The 16740-nt window shown below is 32.6% G+C and overlaps 1 protein-coding gene across 1 annotated transcript; it reads left to right on the forward strand.

Moving 5' to 3' along the window:
- The first annotated feature begins 5462 nt into the window (after positions 1-5462).
- On the forward strand, positions 5463-9513 carry LOC105108475 (uncharacterized). Its single transcript, XM_011002798.1, has 5 exons — positions 5463-6205; positions 6845-7306; positions 7565-7942; positions 8024-8091; positions 9017-9513. The coding sequence occupies exons 1-5, from the start codon at positions 5618-5620 to the stop codon at positions 9225-9227; spliced, it is 1707 nt and encodes a 568-aa protein (XP_011001100.1). The 5' UTR covers positions 5463-5617; the 3' UTR covers positions 9228-9513.
- The last annotated feature ends 7227 nt before the right edge of the window (positions 9514-16740 follow it).

Raw genomic sequence — 16740 nt, forward strand, 5'->3', positions numbered from 1 at the left:
AAATTTTATACTTTTGAAAATACATTGTAAGATTGAGGGGTCAAAAATAAATTATGACAAAATAAATAGTTTTTTATAAAAGAATAAATAGTAAATAAACAACAAAGTCGTTTAAGTGAAAACAATAAATGAACACGTGTTATTTAATGAGACAAGTTTCACATACATGTTTTTTTTCCTTTTCTTTACTTGAGATAAAGATATGATATTGAGAAATTTTATTTTTATTTCATGTTTATTTTGAGTTTTTGGATGAGTTATTTGAGTTTTTTTTAGATCATAAATAAATTTATCAATATTTTTAAAGTATTTTAATGTGTTTGAGGTAAAAAAAACATAAGGTCAGATTTCTAGCAAAGTCACAAAAAATTAGATTAGTAAACAACATGTTATTTATATTATTATTTTTTTGGATAAATTAAAGGACACACGAAGTGTTTTCCACAATTTAATATTAGGGGTGAGAAAGCTCGGATAGCTGGCCATGCCTCTTTTAAAGGGTCTATATGGTCTTTTCCGGAGGCCAAACACATGGATAATCTTTGACTTTTAAGTAACAAAATTATTAAAACACAACCCAATATATGTAAATGCTTGCACATTCACTATCTTTCTAGAAGAAAAAAAACAAAATCCGGCGACTGGCAAAATGCATATACCGCATGGCTAGAATTACCTGGTAAACAATAAATTATTTCATTATTTTTTAGTTCTCGTACAAATTGATTTCAGTATATATCAAATAAGTAAATCCATATACTTAGATTTCATAAACATTTTGAATGGCCTACTTTATAATTGTTTAGGGGCATAATTATATAATTATCTAATTATCAGTACCAAAATGAAATTTGTGGGGGTTGTGGTCCCTATCATCCTTATGCAGCTTCACCCTTGGACTATCCAATTACAAACTCAACCTGACATGAGGACTCTTTATATTAAAAAAATTAATGTATAAATCATTCTTATTAAACATTACCTGGAATGACATATCAGCTTGGTGACCCCAGACTTCACCTAATTTATGTTTCAAACTAAATTGGATGTGTGTTGACCCGATTAAGTACAATCGAATTGGTTGGTGTTAACATGATAGTTTAATTTTTATTTTTTTTAAATAATATTATTTTATTTTTTATTATAAAAAATTTAAAATATTATTTTTTTAATAGACTCAAGTCAACTGACATAAATTATTATATGATTTTTATTTTGGGTTATCGGAAAAATCAATTTTAATAACTTTGTTATAAACAAACTACCTAATTAATTAGTTGTGCCAACTTTTACACCTATAAATATTTAACAGATTTTTATTATAATGGAGTAGAAACATGAAGTATTTTTTAGGAATAATGCTAATTAAATATAAATTAGATAACTAACACAAGTTATAATGTGAGTCGTACCAAAAAAAATTTAACTCAAGGTTAAAAAAAACTTTTGCGAAATTAAGTAATTTTTAACAAAATTAGGAATATTAGCAGTCTGTGATGGAGGTTGCGATTGTCTGCGATGATGGGTAGGTGGCGGTTGATATTCGGCTGAGATGGGGGAGTAGTTTGATGAGAGGTTACATGTCACATTAATGGAGGCTGAAAAATTTTGTTGTGGAGTGGGAGATTGGGGAAGAATATAGTAATGGTGGCAGTGAGGTTTTGTTGGTTGGAATGGGAAAATGATGGATTTGCCTAGGTATAAAGGGTTTGGTTTGACTCGTGGAATGGAGGTTTCGGATCTATGGGTTGTTGTTTTGATAGAGCTTTGGCCAGTGAAGAAGGATGTCTGAGTTTTGGCTGAATATAGAGGATTGAGAGTAATGGATATCGTATGTAGAAGGTCTATGCTGAGGAGATGGGACGATGACGGGGGAAGAAGGAGAAGCTTTCCAGGGTGGTGGGTTGTTAGTGATGGTTCACGGTGGGGATATGAAGGCTAATGAAGCTGCTGGAGGTTGATGAATTGAAGGCTATGACAGTGGGGTTTAATTGTTGCTTAAAATTTGGGGGGGGGGGGGGGGGGGTTTTTGGTGGTGTGGAGAGAATGGCTGGGCTTGTGAGAATAATTCTTCGACTTAATCTGAGGGATTAATTGAAGAATTGTAAATGAAGAATTGGGTTTAATTACTGGATGAACGTGGCTGGAAATTGGGTTTGAGGATTTGTAATTGGATTCTGAGTTTAATTGCTTGATTTGGGTTGATTCAATTGGACTTAATTGAATTAAAATATGAATTTAATGGGCTGGATTGAATTGAGTCAATTCAATTGGACTCAATTATTTGGATTGAAAAAGAATAGGACCGAAAAAAAGTTAAATTCAATTGCCCCTGAATATTTTCTCTTGTTCATTACAGTCCTTGTATTTTGAGTTTTTCCAATATCATTCAATTAGCATTTTAAATCTTGAGTTTTCTTTCAATCTAATCCTTAATAACCACTTTTCAATTTTAACCCTTGATTTCCTAAAAATTAGGTCACCTCCAGTGACAAAATTAGTTCCATGTCTTTTAACCCTAAAAACTTAATTTTTAGCCTTCTTTTTTCTTTATAACACAAATAAATTCTCAAATAACTACTTAACAACACTAACACGCTCCAAAATTATTCTCAAAAACAAAAATTAATCAAATTAAAACAAAACAAACAAGTCCTATATCTATTTTTTCCATATGTTCACAGGAAAAAAGCACCTTCAATTAACTCTTCTTGTAAAGAAAAACTTATTAATACAAAGATTGTCCTGAACATTTTCAATTGATAATTTTATTATTTTCTAGTGAATTTCTCTTGGTTTTATCAAATACGTGGACTAAAAAATAAATTTGTAAACTCAAATGAAATTCTAAAAACTTTAAGAATAACCGCATATTTTCTTTGTGTTTTGCATTATGGTCCTTTCATTTTAAATTTTATTTTTCTACTATAATTTAAAATTTATTTCATGGAGTGTGGTCATGAAAGAATTATATATATATATAAAATGAAATTATTAAAAAAAATTATTATTTTAGTTATAACTATGTAATTAACTCACATTTAATAGTGAGTCAGAACAAACAAAGTTTCAAGTATAAAAAAAAATATACAGAGTATTGTTAATTTATTTTTTATTTAAAATTAATTTTTTTTTATTATGAACTTAAAATTTAATATAAACAAAGTAAATTTATTTTTTTAAATATCAATATATTGATATCTTTAATTACTTGATCTAATTCAAACTCGTTAAATCAATAATTAGGTAATGGATCTACCTTAATTTTATAACATCATGTTTTTTTAAAAAACCTTTACTTTATTACACAATAATTAAAATAAAGCAATTAAATAATTTCTTTTTAATAAAGATGACGGTAAAATAAAAAACTTGTTGGTATTACAAAACGATTATTATATTTATATTTGAAAACAAAATATGAATTGAATTTTATTTTATAAAATAATATCTAAAATATATTTATAATGAATTTAAGAATTTAATAGATCTATATATTTAAAATAATTTAAATTAATTAGTTTTTTTTTAAATATAAATATAAGTTAAAATAAACCAAAAAACACAGCCTAGGGGCGACAAGGCCTGCACCTGAGTTTTTTTCGTTCCTGGGATTGTTTTTTTTTTTTTTTATAAAAAAAGGGTGATAGGTTATTAGGTTGCCTATAGTAGTAGGAGTCCTGTCACCTATTAGGCTTCTGCATTAATCTAGCCATTATTATAATGGTTGAACAATCGAAATTTATAAATTTATTTTTCATCAATTTTCAATTAATAACACCACAAAATATCATTAAATATTTTTAAATCACTTACCAATTTTAAAATACATCACATTCAAATAAAAAAATTTAAATAAATCCCACTCTACTTTTTTAAACATATTTATAGAGGACATACACCATCATTGAACATAAAACTTTTTATGTTAAATAAAACACTTTAACATTATATTTGTTATTTTTATTGTTAAGACGTAATTAATATATAATTTTCTCTTTTCTTTTTTTAAATTTAAAGATTTTAAAATAAATAAAATAAATTTTAAAATAAAAATAAAAATTTTAAAAGCTTTAATATTGATCACATAATTTTTTATATTTTATATTATGTTACTCTCACTTTAATTAATCTCGCTATAATTTATAACTTTGTCTCTGATAAATCCCGGACCCTCAGAGATAATAGAATCTTCTAATAACATGGTGCAAAAATCTGTCAGTCACACTATTCGTATACAAAGAAAGAAAAATCTATTAAGTGTCATCCCCTCTTGATAAAAAAATCACGTGGGGCTAGATTTCCTGGACCGAGCGCGTCTAGGTTTTTTTTTAATTAAATCTAGGGCATATTGAGGTGGCCCATCAACGCCATTTTTTTTTTCACTTCGTTTCTATTTAAATATTTATTTATGTATTCTTTCTTATTTCTTGTTTTGTCTTTTAAATAATTATTGATTTTTATGTTTTTTTAATTGCATGATGTTTTATTTATGTAATTTTTTTATTTTAAATATTTATATGAATTATTTATATTTGTATAAAGATTTTAAGATTTTATAAGAACAAAAAATCATTTATATATTAGCAACATTTAGCCTCTAAGAGATAAAACAAATGAAAATATTTAAAATAAAAATATAATCAATGTAAAATATTTATAAGTGCATCTATATTTTACTCTTACTATGAAAATTTTATTTATTTATTAATTCATATATTTGTTTAGTTTATTTTATGAAGCACAAATAGTATCTTTTTATTTTTAACTTTTTAAAAATTATGATACATGAAAATATATCCATAAAATATTTATTTTATCTTAAAAATTGACTTGAAATCTTATATGCAGCATAAATAACATATTAACATAAAAAATATATTTGCATTTCCTAATTAAAAATATCATATATTTTTTAGTTTATTTTATAAAGCATAAAAAATATATTTTTTATTTATAATTTTAAAAAAATTATTATATATGGAAACATGTCCATAAAATATTTTTTTTATCTTAAAATCTTATTTGCAGTATAAACAAAAATTAGTGTAAACAATATGTTTGTGTTTCTTAATTAAAAAAACATGATATTTGAAAATACATCTATAATATTAATATATTCTTTTATTATATTTGAAATTAACTTAAAATTTTTACCTAATCATAAATACCAAAACAAAACACAAAGCATAACTCAATGCAAAACAAACCTTAAAATCCCTCTTTTTACAAGTTAAAGATTGTTTGAAAATTAGATAAAGATTGTTTTTAAAAGTTTTTTTAGAAATATATTAAAATAATATTTTAAAAATTTAAAATTTATTTTTGATATTTACATATTAAAATAATATAAAAATATAAATAAAATTGAATTAATTTATTTATTTTTATCAATTTTTATTTAGAGTAAACTTCCAAGCGAGTGTATTCAACTTTAGAGTCAAAACCGAAAAACCCTAAAGTCAAAACCCCAATAAACAACAACAATTTTTTTTTCTTATCTAAAATAACACTCACAAGCACGCCTTCCCGCCTCCCCTGACTCCTCGTCTTCCCTTCACAAATTTATGATGACATAGGAGGAAGTAGTGAACTGAAATGCTTGTTAGGAGGAGGGATGCAGAAGTTGCTCCAAATATACCCTTCAAGCCCCCTCCTCTTCTGCACTCCTGTTTCTACTAGTTTTTTTCTCTTCAAAAACAAACCCTACCCTTCTTTTTCAATGCCAACTGCTACTAATTTCTGCAACAGTACTTCATTTTTAGCTGCCTTTGTAGCCAAGAAACTCACTATCACACCCACACTGACCTCTCGCTTCTATTCGACTACCTACTGTACTTGTCTTAGCGCTGCTGGGTATAAAACAACTAACCCATTAAGGGCATGGGTGGTGGCACGGCCGGCGTGGCATTGCACGGTGGCTAGTGGGCAGGAAGGGCCTTTTGGGACCGCTTCGGCCGCGGTGGATGCTGAAGGTGTGAGGAGTAGTGGTGATGGAGAAGAGGAAGGAAAAGGTGAAAAGAGTAAAAAGGGGGCGGAAGAAAAGGCGGCGAGGTTGAGTAGGAGGCAGAAGAGGACGGGTGGTGATATGGAGGGGAATGCTGATTTGCTGACAATTCCTGGTGTAGGGCCAAAGAATTTGAGAAAATTGGTGGAGAAAGGGTTTACTGGAATGGCTGAGCTTAAGCAGTTTTATAAGGATAAGGCGGTATTTTTTTTTTTTGAGTTGTTGATTTTGGTGTTATCGTGTAAAAATGTGGTTGTTTTGTAACTATTTTTTGGGGGTTTTTCAATTTGTGGTTTGTTTGTTGTATTTTACGTGTTTGTTTGGTGGGTTTAGATTGAGGAAAGTTGGAATGGGGTCTTGGTTTTGTTGATGCAAACCAACTCCTTTGGGTGCTGATCTTGCTGAGTACCAGTAGTTTTAGAATTTTATAACTATAGGAGTGAAAGATTCATCAGAAACATGTCCTAATTGAGCTCAATGATCGTCATTGGTCCCATATTTTAACAGCTATGGAGTTAAACAAACAATTTAAGAGATTGAATTTCACTGTCATGTTTTGATGAGAACAGAGGAAATCCTGTTAGCTATATACTAACCACTGCAAACTGCAATTTAATATTAAAGGTGATCTCTTATGCCTGTTGTATCCAAATTGGCTAATGCCCAAAACTCTATAATCATGGATTCCAATAAATAGCTCTACAGAGAAGGTTTAATTCTATGTTTGATGTGAATGGAGGAAAATTCACTGGGTGGTTGGATATAGTGTTTCCTTTTTCTCCCCCCTGTTTTTTGTATTCCAAGTTACTAACAGGAATTCTGGTTCATATGTTGTAGTTTCTTGGAAAATCCAGTGAGACAATGGTTGAGTATTTACAGAGTTCTGTGGGAATTATTCACAAAAATCATGCTGAGAGCATAACAACTTTCATCAAAGAGAGTGTGGATGAAGAGTTAAAGGATTTGAATTCTGATGCAAGGTCCAAAACTAAGAAGCGACTCACGTTTTGTGTTGAGGGAAATATCAGTGTTGGAAAGACAACATTTCTTAAGAGAATAGTTAGTGATACAATTGAGCTACGAGATCTTGTTGAGGTGGTGCCTGAACCCATTGATAAGTGGCAGGATGTTGGGCCTGACCACTTTAATATTCTAGATGCTTTCTATGCTGACCCATCAAGGTATGCTTATACCTTCCAGAATTATGTTTTTGTCACAAGGGTTATGCAGGAAAGAGAATCATCTGGTGGGTTGAAGCCACTCAGGTTGATGGAAAGAAGTGTTTTCAGTGACAGAATGGTAAGCATCCTTTAAATCACAGTTTTAAAGTTGGCAAACAGTTATAGACTAATGTATTTCATTTTAACGCTGGTTTTTTCCGTCACTAGTGATCTGATTAAAGGACTTTGGATTTTTGCTTGAGTTTGAGCATGATCAAGCATGGATTTAAAACCTTGCAGTTCTTTCTCATTTGGTTGATCCCATGCGAGAGGAACAAAACCCTGATTTAAGTTTTTGAAGGCTGATGCATTTTAGTCTCACTTTTACTTGATAAAGGTCTTTGTACGAGCTGTGCATGAGGCAAAGTGGATGAATGAGATGGAAATCAGCATTTATGACTCCTGGTTTGATCCGGTTGTCTCAGTTTTGCCTGGGCTTATTCCTGATGCTTTCATCTACCTTAGAGCAAGCCCTGATACTTGTCACAAGAGAATGATGCATAGGAAAAGAGCAGAAGAAGGGGGAGTCAGCCTAGATTATCTTTGTGATCTGCATGAGAAACATGAGAGCTGGCTTTTCCCATTTGAAAGTGGTAATCATGGGGTACTTTCAGTGAGCAAGCTTCCACTAAATCTGGATAATTCACTACATCCGGATATAAGAGACAGGGTGTTTTATTTGGAAGGCGATCATATGCATTCGAGTATTCAAAAGGTATCAAAAGCATATCCTTTCCTTTGAGATTCACATGATTAAAAAGAAACCCTGGCTTAAAAAAGTTTTCGTTCTGAGCAGGTTCCTGCTTTGATTCTTGATTGTGAAGCCAACATTGATTTTAGCCGGGATGTTGAAGCTAAGGAGAAGTAAGATAGCAATCACTTACTTAAATGTCTTATCTTATGAGCAGAGAAATATGGATTTTATCTTATTTTACAGCTGTCAAACTCATCACTATACATATGATGTTTTAGATAGAGTATAGAAATTTATTGGAAGGAATGATGGTGAATTAAAACAAGGAGAATAGCCATCCCCTCTAATGTGGGAAATGCCAAAAAACCCTTTAGAATGGGCATCATGCAATATAGGAACAATAATGAATTAACTTTGAAGGGCATTGGATAAAATAAAATAACGTATCCTGCAAAGTTGCTGTGAAAATAACGCTGAGCTCCAATTAAGAAACCCCAGACATCTGCAAATTGTGGCTTACCACTACTAAGTGTTAACAATTCTTCCTTCTCTGTAAGAATACAGCAAACACACCTACACAAGTCTTCCCATACACTTTTGAAGCTGGCTGTATTAGCTTTTATCTCCTATTTAGTTGGTGCACAAGCATGAATCCCAAAATTTTATGTTCACTGATAATCTTCTTTCTCTCATGCGAGTCTTCAAAAATATAGTACAAGCAAGAAGACATGGCACTTAACATTGCACTCTACAGCCAGCACATGCATGTATACAAAAAAAATGAAGACATGGTGATTTTTTCACGGGTAGAATATCGATGAAAAGTCTAATTATAGCAAGACATGGCACTTAATGCACTCTACAGCCAGCACACACTCTTGTGCATGTATACAGAAAAAATGAAAACATGGTGATTTTGCATGTGTAGAATATCGATGAAAAGTCTAATTATAGTTGTTATAATTAGAATTATACCGTTACCTTCTGCTGAATGAAGGTTTATCAGCACCTTTGCTGAAAATTATTTTACGTACTTCGATTCATAAAGCCCCATGTGCTGTTGGACTAATTTGTTTAATAATTTTCTTTGTGAAGCTATGCGCGCCAAGTTGCTGAGTTCTTTAAACATGTGAAGCAAATGAAGGAAGTTTCATCAACAAAAGCTGATGAAGGTGGTGTTAACCGGCAAAACGTCATACTTCCCCATGAAGGTGGGTTGATTTTACCAAATGGAACACGCTTCCCTGAGCATGCTCTCAAATCCTTAGATTTTACTCGAGCCATGTCACTCCTGTCTGATCAGTGATTGTCTGACTGGCCTTCTTTTTTCCTGACCCAAGGATCATGTTAGGGGATACCTGTGTGCTTGTCTGACATGTCTGTGCATGATGTGCCTGGTTCCTTTGCGTGTAAAAATGTTTTTAACCGTTAGGATTTAGAGATGTAGAGATGGTTGTATGATTGTTGAAGGCTAGAAGCTTTATTTTTCGTTAAAATGCTTCAAGTTCAGAAGGTATTTTGGTTAATTTATAATGCTCAACTTTAGTCGTTCTTTAACTACAAGAAGTTAAGGTAATGCAGGCATTTGAGGAGATTGCCAAAAGAATTGTGGCTATATACCCTTTACTAGCGTAGACATGTATGTGTTTTGGGTCGCCAGATGATGCATGCCAAGATGTCACGAAGGATGTTTTTTCCAACTTACGTCGTAATATGGGAGGCAATTTATCAATAATCAAATTCTACATTTTAAACATTTCTATCCTGCCCTGTGCCATTCCTCAGATGTGCTCGGTCTAGGGCTGCGTATTTTCAGTTTGATCCCATTTTGGATCAAAATAAATATTTAAATTAAAATTATTATTTTTTAAGTTTTTGATTGAACCAAACTGAAAACTGGTTTGAACCAATCAAATTTGGTTTGGTACAGGTTTTTTTCCTTCCAAACCAGTTCTGTTTGCTAGCTAGCTCAGAAATCCAGGAAATGATACAGTTTCTATACAAGCAGCTCATAGATTTCAAAAAGGGTTTGCTTATAGTGACTCAATCCTTCTCAAGAAGACCTACTTTGGTGCTCATGAGCATCTTATTGTGGAAGGCAGACACATGCCATCGATTGAGTTACTTAACACATTAGTCATTGAGTTACTTGACACATTAGTCATGGCATAAGTTTTTGCATGTAGAATAAAAAACTGGTTTGAAACGATTAAGTTTGGTTTAATATAGGTTTTTTTACTTTCAAACCGGTTTGATTTGCTAGCTAGCTTAGAAATCCAGGAAATGATGCAGTTTTTATACAAGCAGCTCATAGGTTTCAAAAGGGGTTTACTTATAGTGACCCAATCCTTCTCAAGAAGACCTATTTTAATGCTCGTGAGCATCTTATTGTGAAAAGCAAACACAATGCCATCGATTGAGTTACTTAACACATCAGTCATGGCATAAGCTTTTGCATCTAGATTGTCCTTAGAGTATTCCATTTAATAATAACTAGTCCCATCAATTATTGGGGTTGCAAGCTTGCTTTTTTTCTCATGAAAACTTTAATAGCAAGCAAGCCAGAGATGAGTGTTGAGAGAACATTAACATTGAAACCAGTGAATTGTGCAACCTCAAATCTATCCTCATGTAACTGTTCAGTCAAGGAGGCAACGACATTTGATTAAGAGGATTGAGAAGCATGGAGCTTAATAGTTGTGGAGTATAGAGAAAAATATAAAAGTAGAGAAACATAGAGAGCAAAGAGATGGGGCCAGTTGATTTTGTCTCAGGGAATATTGATTAGGTTTATGATTAGAATTTTTTTTTTTTAAGTGCTAACTTGATTGAATTAGTTTAATTTGATTAAATTAGTTTCAGATTTTAAAAACTAAAACGGAATAAAATAAAAAAAATAATGATTTTTTAATTAATATGATCTTTTTTTTTCTCAATTTAATCAATTAGTTAGGTTTTTTCTCACCCTAGCCTGTCTATTTAAGAAACCATGTTGTATTTTAATTTATTATTCAAATTTATTCGACTTGCTGGTAAGTTTAAGAAAGCATCTTTTTTTTTTTTAGATTAATATGGGTGTTCGGGTCAGCTTGCGCACACCACGATTAATCTTGCTGGCCCTAAAGTTAACGACCATGTAAACCTCTAGTGGTCATCATATAAATAACCAAGGACTTGAATCTGAGACCACAAAGAGAATAAACCTCTTGATTCCAAACTTTTACCACTTGACCACAACATAGATGGTTATTAAGAAAGTATCTTTTCATAATATTGGTAATGGTTATTTTATTTTATTAGTTATTCTTATTTTTTTTATATAATTATGTTATTAAATTAATTGAGTTTATTAAAGTGATTACGGTTCCTTCTTAACATCTCTTTTTAATATTAAAATTTTGGTAACCCAATAAGACTTAGCACAGATCACCTCGCTGGTAGAAATTCTAGGATAGGACATGTAAGCGCTTGGAAGCTGACCGTAGTGGTGATGGACCTTTATTAACGTGGACATGTATGTGTTTTGGGTCGCCAGATGATGCATGCCAAGATGTCACGAAGGATGTTTTTTCCAACTTACGTCGTAATATGGGAGGCAATTTATCAATAATCAAATTCTACATTTTAAACATTTGGGCTGTGTATTTTCAGTTTGATCTGATTTTGAATCAAAATAAATATTTAAATTATTTTTTTTTTAAGTTTTTGACTGAACCAAACTGAAAATTGGTTTGAACCAATCAAGTTTGGTTTGGTACAGGTTTTTTTTTCTTCTAAACCAGTTTGGTTCGCTAGCTAGCTTAGAAATCCAGGAAATGACGCAGTTTCTATACAAGCAGCTCACAGATTTCAAAAAGGGTTTGCTTATAGTGACCCAATCCTTCTCAAGAAGACCTATTTTGATGCTCATAAGCATCTTATTGTGGAAGGCAGACATAATGCCATACATTGAGTTATTTAACACAAGTCATGGCATAAGCTTTTGCATATAGAATTGAAAACCGGTTTGAAACGATTAAATTCAATTTGATACAAGTTTTTTTCCTTCCAAACTGGTTTGGTTTACTAGCTAGCTCAGGAATCTAGGAAATGACAGTTTCTATACAAGCAGCTCATAGGTTTCAAAAAATGTTTACTTATAATGACCCAATTCTTCTCATGAAGACCTACTTTGATACTTGTGAGTATCTTGTGAAAAGCAGACACAATACCATAAATTGAGTTACTTAACACATCAGTCATGGCATAAACTTTTACATCTAGATTATGCTTGGAGTATTCTATTTAATAATAACTAGCCCCATCAATTATTGGGGTTGCAGGCTTGCTTTTTTCCTCATGAAAGCTTTAATAGCAAGCAAGCTAGAGATGAGTGCTGAGAGAACAGTAACATTGCTACCAGTGAATTGTGCAACCTCAAATCTATCCTCCTCATATAACTGTTCAGTCAAGGAGGCAACGACATTTGATTAAAAGGATTGAGGTGCGTAATAGTTGTGGAGTATAGAGAAAAATATAAAAGAAGAGAGACAGAGAGAGCAAAGGGATGCGGCCATTTGATTTTATCTCAGGAAATACTAATTAGGTTTAGGATTAGAAAAAAATATTCTATTTATATTTATTTATTTTTAATGCTAGCTTGGTTGAATTGGTTTAATTTGGTTTAATTAATTTTAGATTTTAAAAATCAAAATCAAACCGAATCAAAAATTTTTGTGATTTTTTAATCAATTAATATGATTTTTTATTTGATTTAATTTTTTATTTATTTTCTCAATTTAATCAATCTTTCAGGTTTTTTCTCATTCTAACCCGTCTATTTAACCTGTATACTTAAGATGTGAAAACCATGTTGTATTTTAATTTATTATTCAAATTTATTCGACATGCTGGCAAGTTTAAATGGCTCACACATTCGATCTATGGGAAAATTATACCAAAACAGACAAGATCCCATGATCCCTGGTTCCTTGAAGACATTCAGAGGCAATGGTTTTTCAATTTTACCCAACCTGTTACTTGAACTTTAAGCACATATTCTTACGTGGGAGTATCCTTGTGCATGCGTGTGTATTTTAATGTTTCATATGACGGTAACTGAGAATGAATCTTTTTTTTTTTTTTAGATAATTTTATTTTCATTTAACTTTTAATATGTTAGAATGAAATTGTTAAGAATACTAAGAAAGCATCTTTTCATAATATTGGTGATAGTTATTTTATTTTATTAGTTATTCTCATTATTATTTTTATAATTATATTATTAAATTAATTGAGTTTATTAAAGTAATTACGGTTCCTTCTGAACATCTTTTTTAATATTAAATTTTTTTTAACCCAACTTAAGACTTAGCACAGATCACCTCCCTGGTAGAAATTCTAGGACAGGACATGTAAGCGCTTGGAAGCTGACCGTCCTCCACAACAGTTAAAGCTAAGCATAGTTTGAGGCTTGAGTTACAAGGATTGTTCTTGGATGAATATTGAACGTCGTCGTTGATTGGAGACTCGGGAACAATTAGTTAATCGAGGGGTTAGCTCAAAATCTTCGAAATCGTTACTGAACTCATCAGCACGCAGAGATGATGCCTGAAGTCCCATGTTCTGTTCTTCTTTGCTTTCAAATTATCGAAGCTGACCACCTTGTCAGGTCAGATTCATCTTTTGACAGATGATTGTTTCCGTATCAGATCCAATGTTTTGCCTTGTGGAGCGAGGATCTAGATATTGCAGAATGACATTCATTTTGTACCATGTCTCAGAAGTTGTTTGGTTCATAAATAGTGTTCAGTAACCTTTGAAACATGAAAAGGGAAGACAAAAAGGCCAAGTTATACTTTTATAGCTTTTATTTTTGAAAATATGTATATTCTCTCTAGAGACACAAATTAGTTTTCTGGGATACTAACCAAACACCAACTAGACGACTCTTTGTCCTCTTGACTTGGAGTATTCCAACGGCAATAGTTTTTATCTAAACAATTAGGCAATCCCAAAGTGACATAATTAGGACCCTTAGGATGTGTTACTTCTTCTGAAGGAAATAAAGGGGCATACATAATTATGGACAAAAAGATTCACTCTCTCCAGAGTCCAAATAAAATGACTTAATTCCTTATAAAATGAAGGTGGGTTTTGGTGAATCCATGAAAGATTCACTCCCTCCAGAGTCCGAATAAAATGACTTGATTCCCTATGGACAAAAAGGGCAAAAAGCTATGGGCAAGTCTGGTTCACTGTCTTAAATGTATGTGCATCCACATAGCAAGTAAAGCAGTCTCTGCAACAGTTTGATTTTCTTTGAAAACTGGTGTCTGAGTGGTATTATCATCCTTCTCTCTTTTTTTGTTTCCACGAGGAACATATTGTTCAATTGACAGTTCAACAAATTGGACTTACGGTTTAAAAATATGAAGAATCTGAAATAAATGTAACAGAACTATAGGTTAAGATAAAAGTATTAACAAGAGGGGATACAACCAGAGAACTTTCCAACAGGTCTCACCATTCTTTGAGCTACAATGGAAACCAAAGCTATTATCCCCCCTTTATGCAGGTGCTTCTTTATTGCCTTGCTGTTTGCTTGCTTCCGCAAGTAACCCTTCACCTCAGACCCTTCACTAGCTAAAACTTAGTTAAAAATTTTCAAGAAAAATTTTCTAGCACTAGGAATATGCAACAAAAGATTAAGAAATATAGACTAAAGCAATACAGCAAAAATGAACACAAGAAAATCTTCTCACCTTGCACTTCCTCTAAAATTGGAGAAAATTATAGTCCTTGAGTTTTGTGGATCCTTAGCTTCTGCTACCACATATTTGGCGATTGTATTCACCAGAAGATAATTAAACTTTCAAGTGTAATGCAAGACATAAAATTGGAGATTGCAAACCTAGCAATTCATTAGAAAGTTATCAAAGATATGCTGGACAGCCGGCCGTTTTTCTGAACTATTTGCATTTAACATAAGAATTTTCAGATGTATGGCTACTTTTACAACGAAACTAATAAGAATGTCTGTAACTTACATCCTGGAGTCCCAGTCAATGCTAATATTCTCAGTTTCACTGGTATGGCCAACAACTACAAAACAAGACTATTATATAGAGCATCTCAAACCAGTAACTTATTGCTAGTAACAACAACTAGAAAATAGAGCAATAAACTTAATGAATTGCTACACGGTATGACTAACTTCCAGATGCTCAAGGTCACAATGAACAAACTACCAGTTTCAGCACTAGCATCTGGCTTTTCGGTTAACTTAACAATACTTCTGGGTGTTCAAGTGTTTGGCGTGTTTGTCCTCTTGAGTTTTCTCAGGTCCAGCAATTGAAGTAGTAAATAAAGAGGTTATCAGTATCAGAGAGCAGACTAAATCATGTAGGGAAGTTTTTGGTTATATGCTTGCAGGCTTAATTAATCGGGCCTCCAATATGACTAGGTATGCACCTTAGTCCTCGAACTTGAGCCTGGTTTTTCGTATATCTGCCTGTATGATTGCATGTTTCAACTTGACTGGTTTCAACTTCATATTAATGGTGCGATACCTGCCATGCCAGAAAGCCTAAAGAGGTAGAAGGGAGAAGTAGATGGGATAGGACTTCGTAGAATATACAGTGGGCATGGGAACAAAAATAGAACAGAAAAAAATAAGTTATTGCAACAACGAGGATCTATGTTGTTCTACTACAATTGCATGTAGCACATGGCACACAATGGTGATCAAAGAAGAACAAGCAACAACCATCGTAACCACAGATACTCTATTCTATGAACTGGGTAGAACCACTAACAACGAAGCATCATTGTAAACAGACTAACAACAGCAAGTTTCAGCAGCACAAACTCAAGTTGTAGCACGTCTCAAAGCAAAATCATGAAAATCCCAGACAACATTGACACCAGCAACCACTCCAATACAGCAGATTGAAAAGGACACAAAAACACATTCCCAGTAGAGAAAAGGAACAGTATACAGCAGAGGACATGTTAAGATGGATAAATCCATCAAGTGTGGAGATCGCACAGGTAGCCCACCTAAATGGTATCATCAAGCGCTGCACCTGGGGCTCATAAGACACATATTAGAAACTGAAATGGAAACAACCATCCATAGCATCATCACTTGGTCTGTAAGAACAGCAGCAACAAAAAGATCGATGCCACAAGATTTTCCATGGCATATGGAGGCCAGAGGGTTCATGTCAGCTTCAGTATTGCAGTAAGGTCAGGAAAGACATGAGCAGCATTGACTTAATCCAAGAACCGGCAGCAACAATAGAAACAACCTTCCTCAGATTTTCTTGAAGAGATCCCCTGCAGCAAGGAGAGAGGCTGGCATGGAGCTAAGGAGTTGTATCTCCGTAGTTGAAAGGAGATTGATGTTCAACAAGTAGGGTCAACAGCAACTCGTGGTAATTGCTCTAAGACAGGCCTTTGAAGGTCTGTATTACACAAGCAAGCAATCCTTCACAGAAACAAATAAAGCTCAAAGGTTCGCATCCAGATCATCAACTAAGATCCTAAGATTGGTTGTAAAGAGATGGTTACTATTAGTAGGGTCTGATCTTCATTGGATGACACTAGCCTAGGCTTCATTAGATTCCCACATTCCTTCCATGTTTTCTACCATCTGCTCAGTAAATTTTGATTTCAGGGCTTGTTTCATCTGTTTGAATGAGATCAATGCTTTTTTTAGGTCATATTAACCATAAGCATTGGGATTCTGCATCAAACCAGAAAGTAACCTTAATTACCGATAATAAAAAAAAATTACTAATAAAACTAACTACCTTGCCTGTGTTTATTGAATGAAT

Source organism: Populus euphratica, unplaced genomic scaffold (genome assembly GCF_000495115.2).
Source record: "Populus euphratica unplaced genomic scaffold, PopEup_1.0 scaffold312.1, whole genome shotgun sequence".
In the NCBI taxonomy this organism is placed as follows: Eukaryota; Viridiplantae; Streptophyta; class Magnoliopsida; order Malpighiales; family Salicaceae; genus Populus; species Populus euphratica.

Bases quoted from the DNA above. Each gene is read 5' to 3' on its own strand.
- LOC105108475 (XM_011002798.1), top strand. From the start codon at position 5,618: ATGCAGAAGTTGCTCCAAATATACCCTTCAAGCCCCCTCCTCTTCTGC. The intron at 7,943-8,023 runs GTATCAAAAGCA...CGTTCTGAGCAG, and splicing joins TGCATTCGAGTATTCAAAAG to GTTCCTGCTTTGATTCTTGA. The intron at 8,092-9,016 runs GTAAGATAGCAA...TTCTTTGTGAAG, and splicing joins GATGTTGAAGCTAAGGAGAA to CTATGCGCGCCAAGTTGCTG.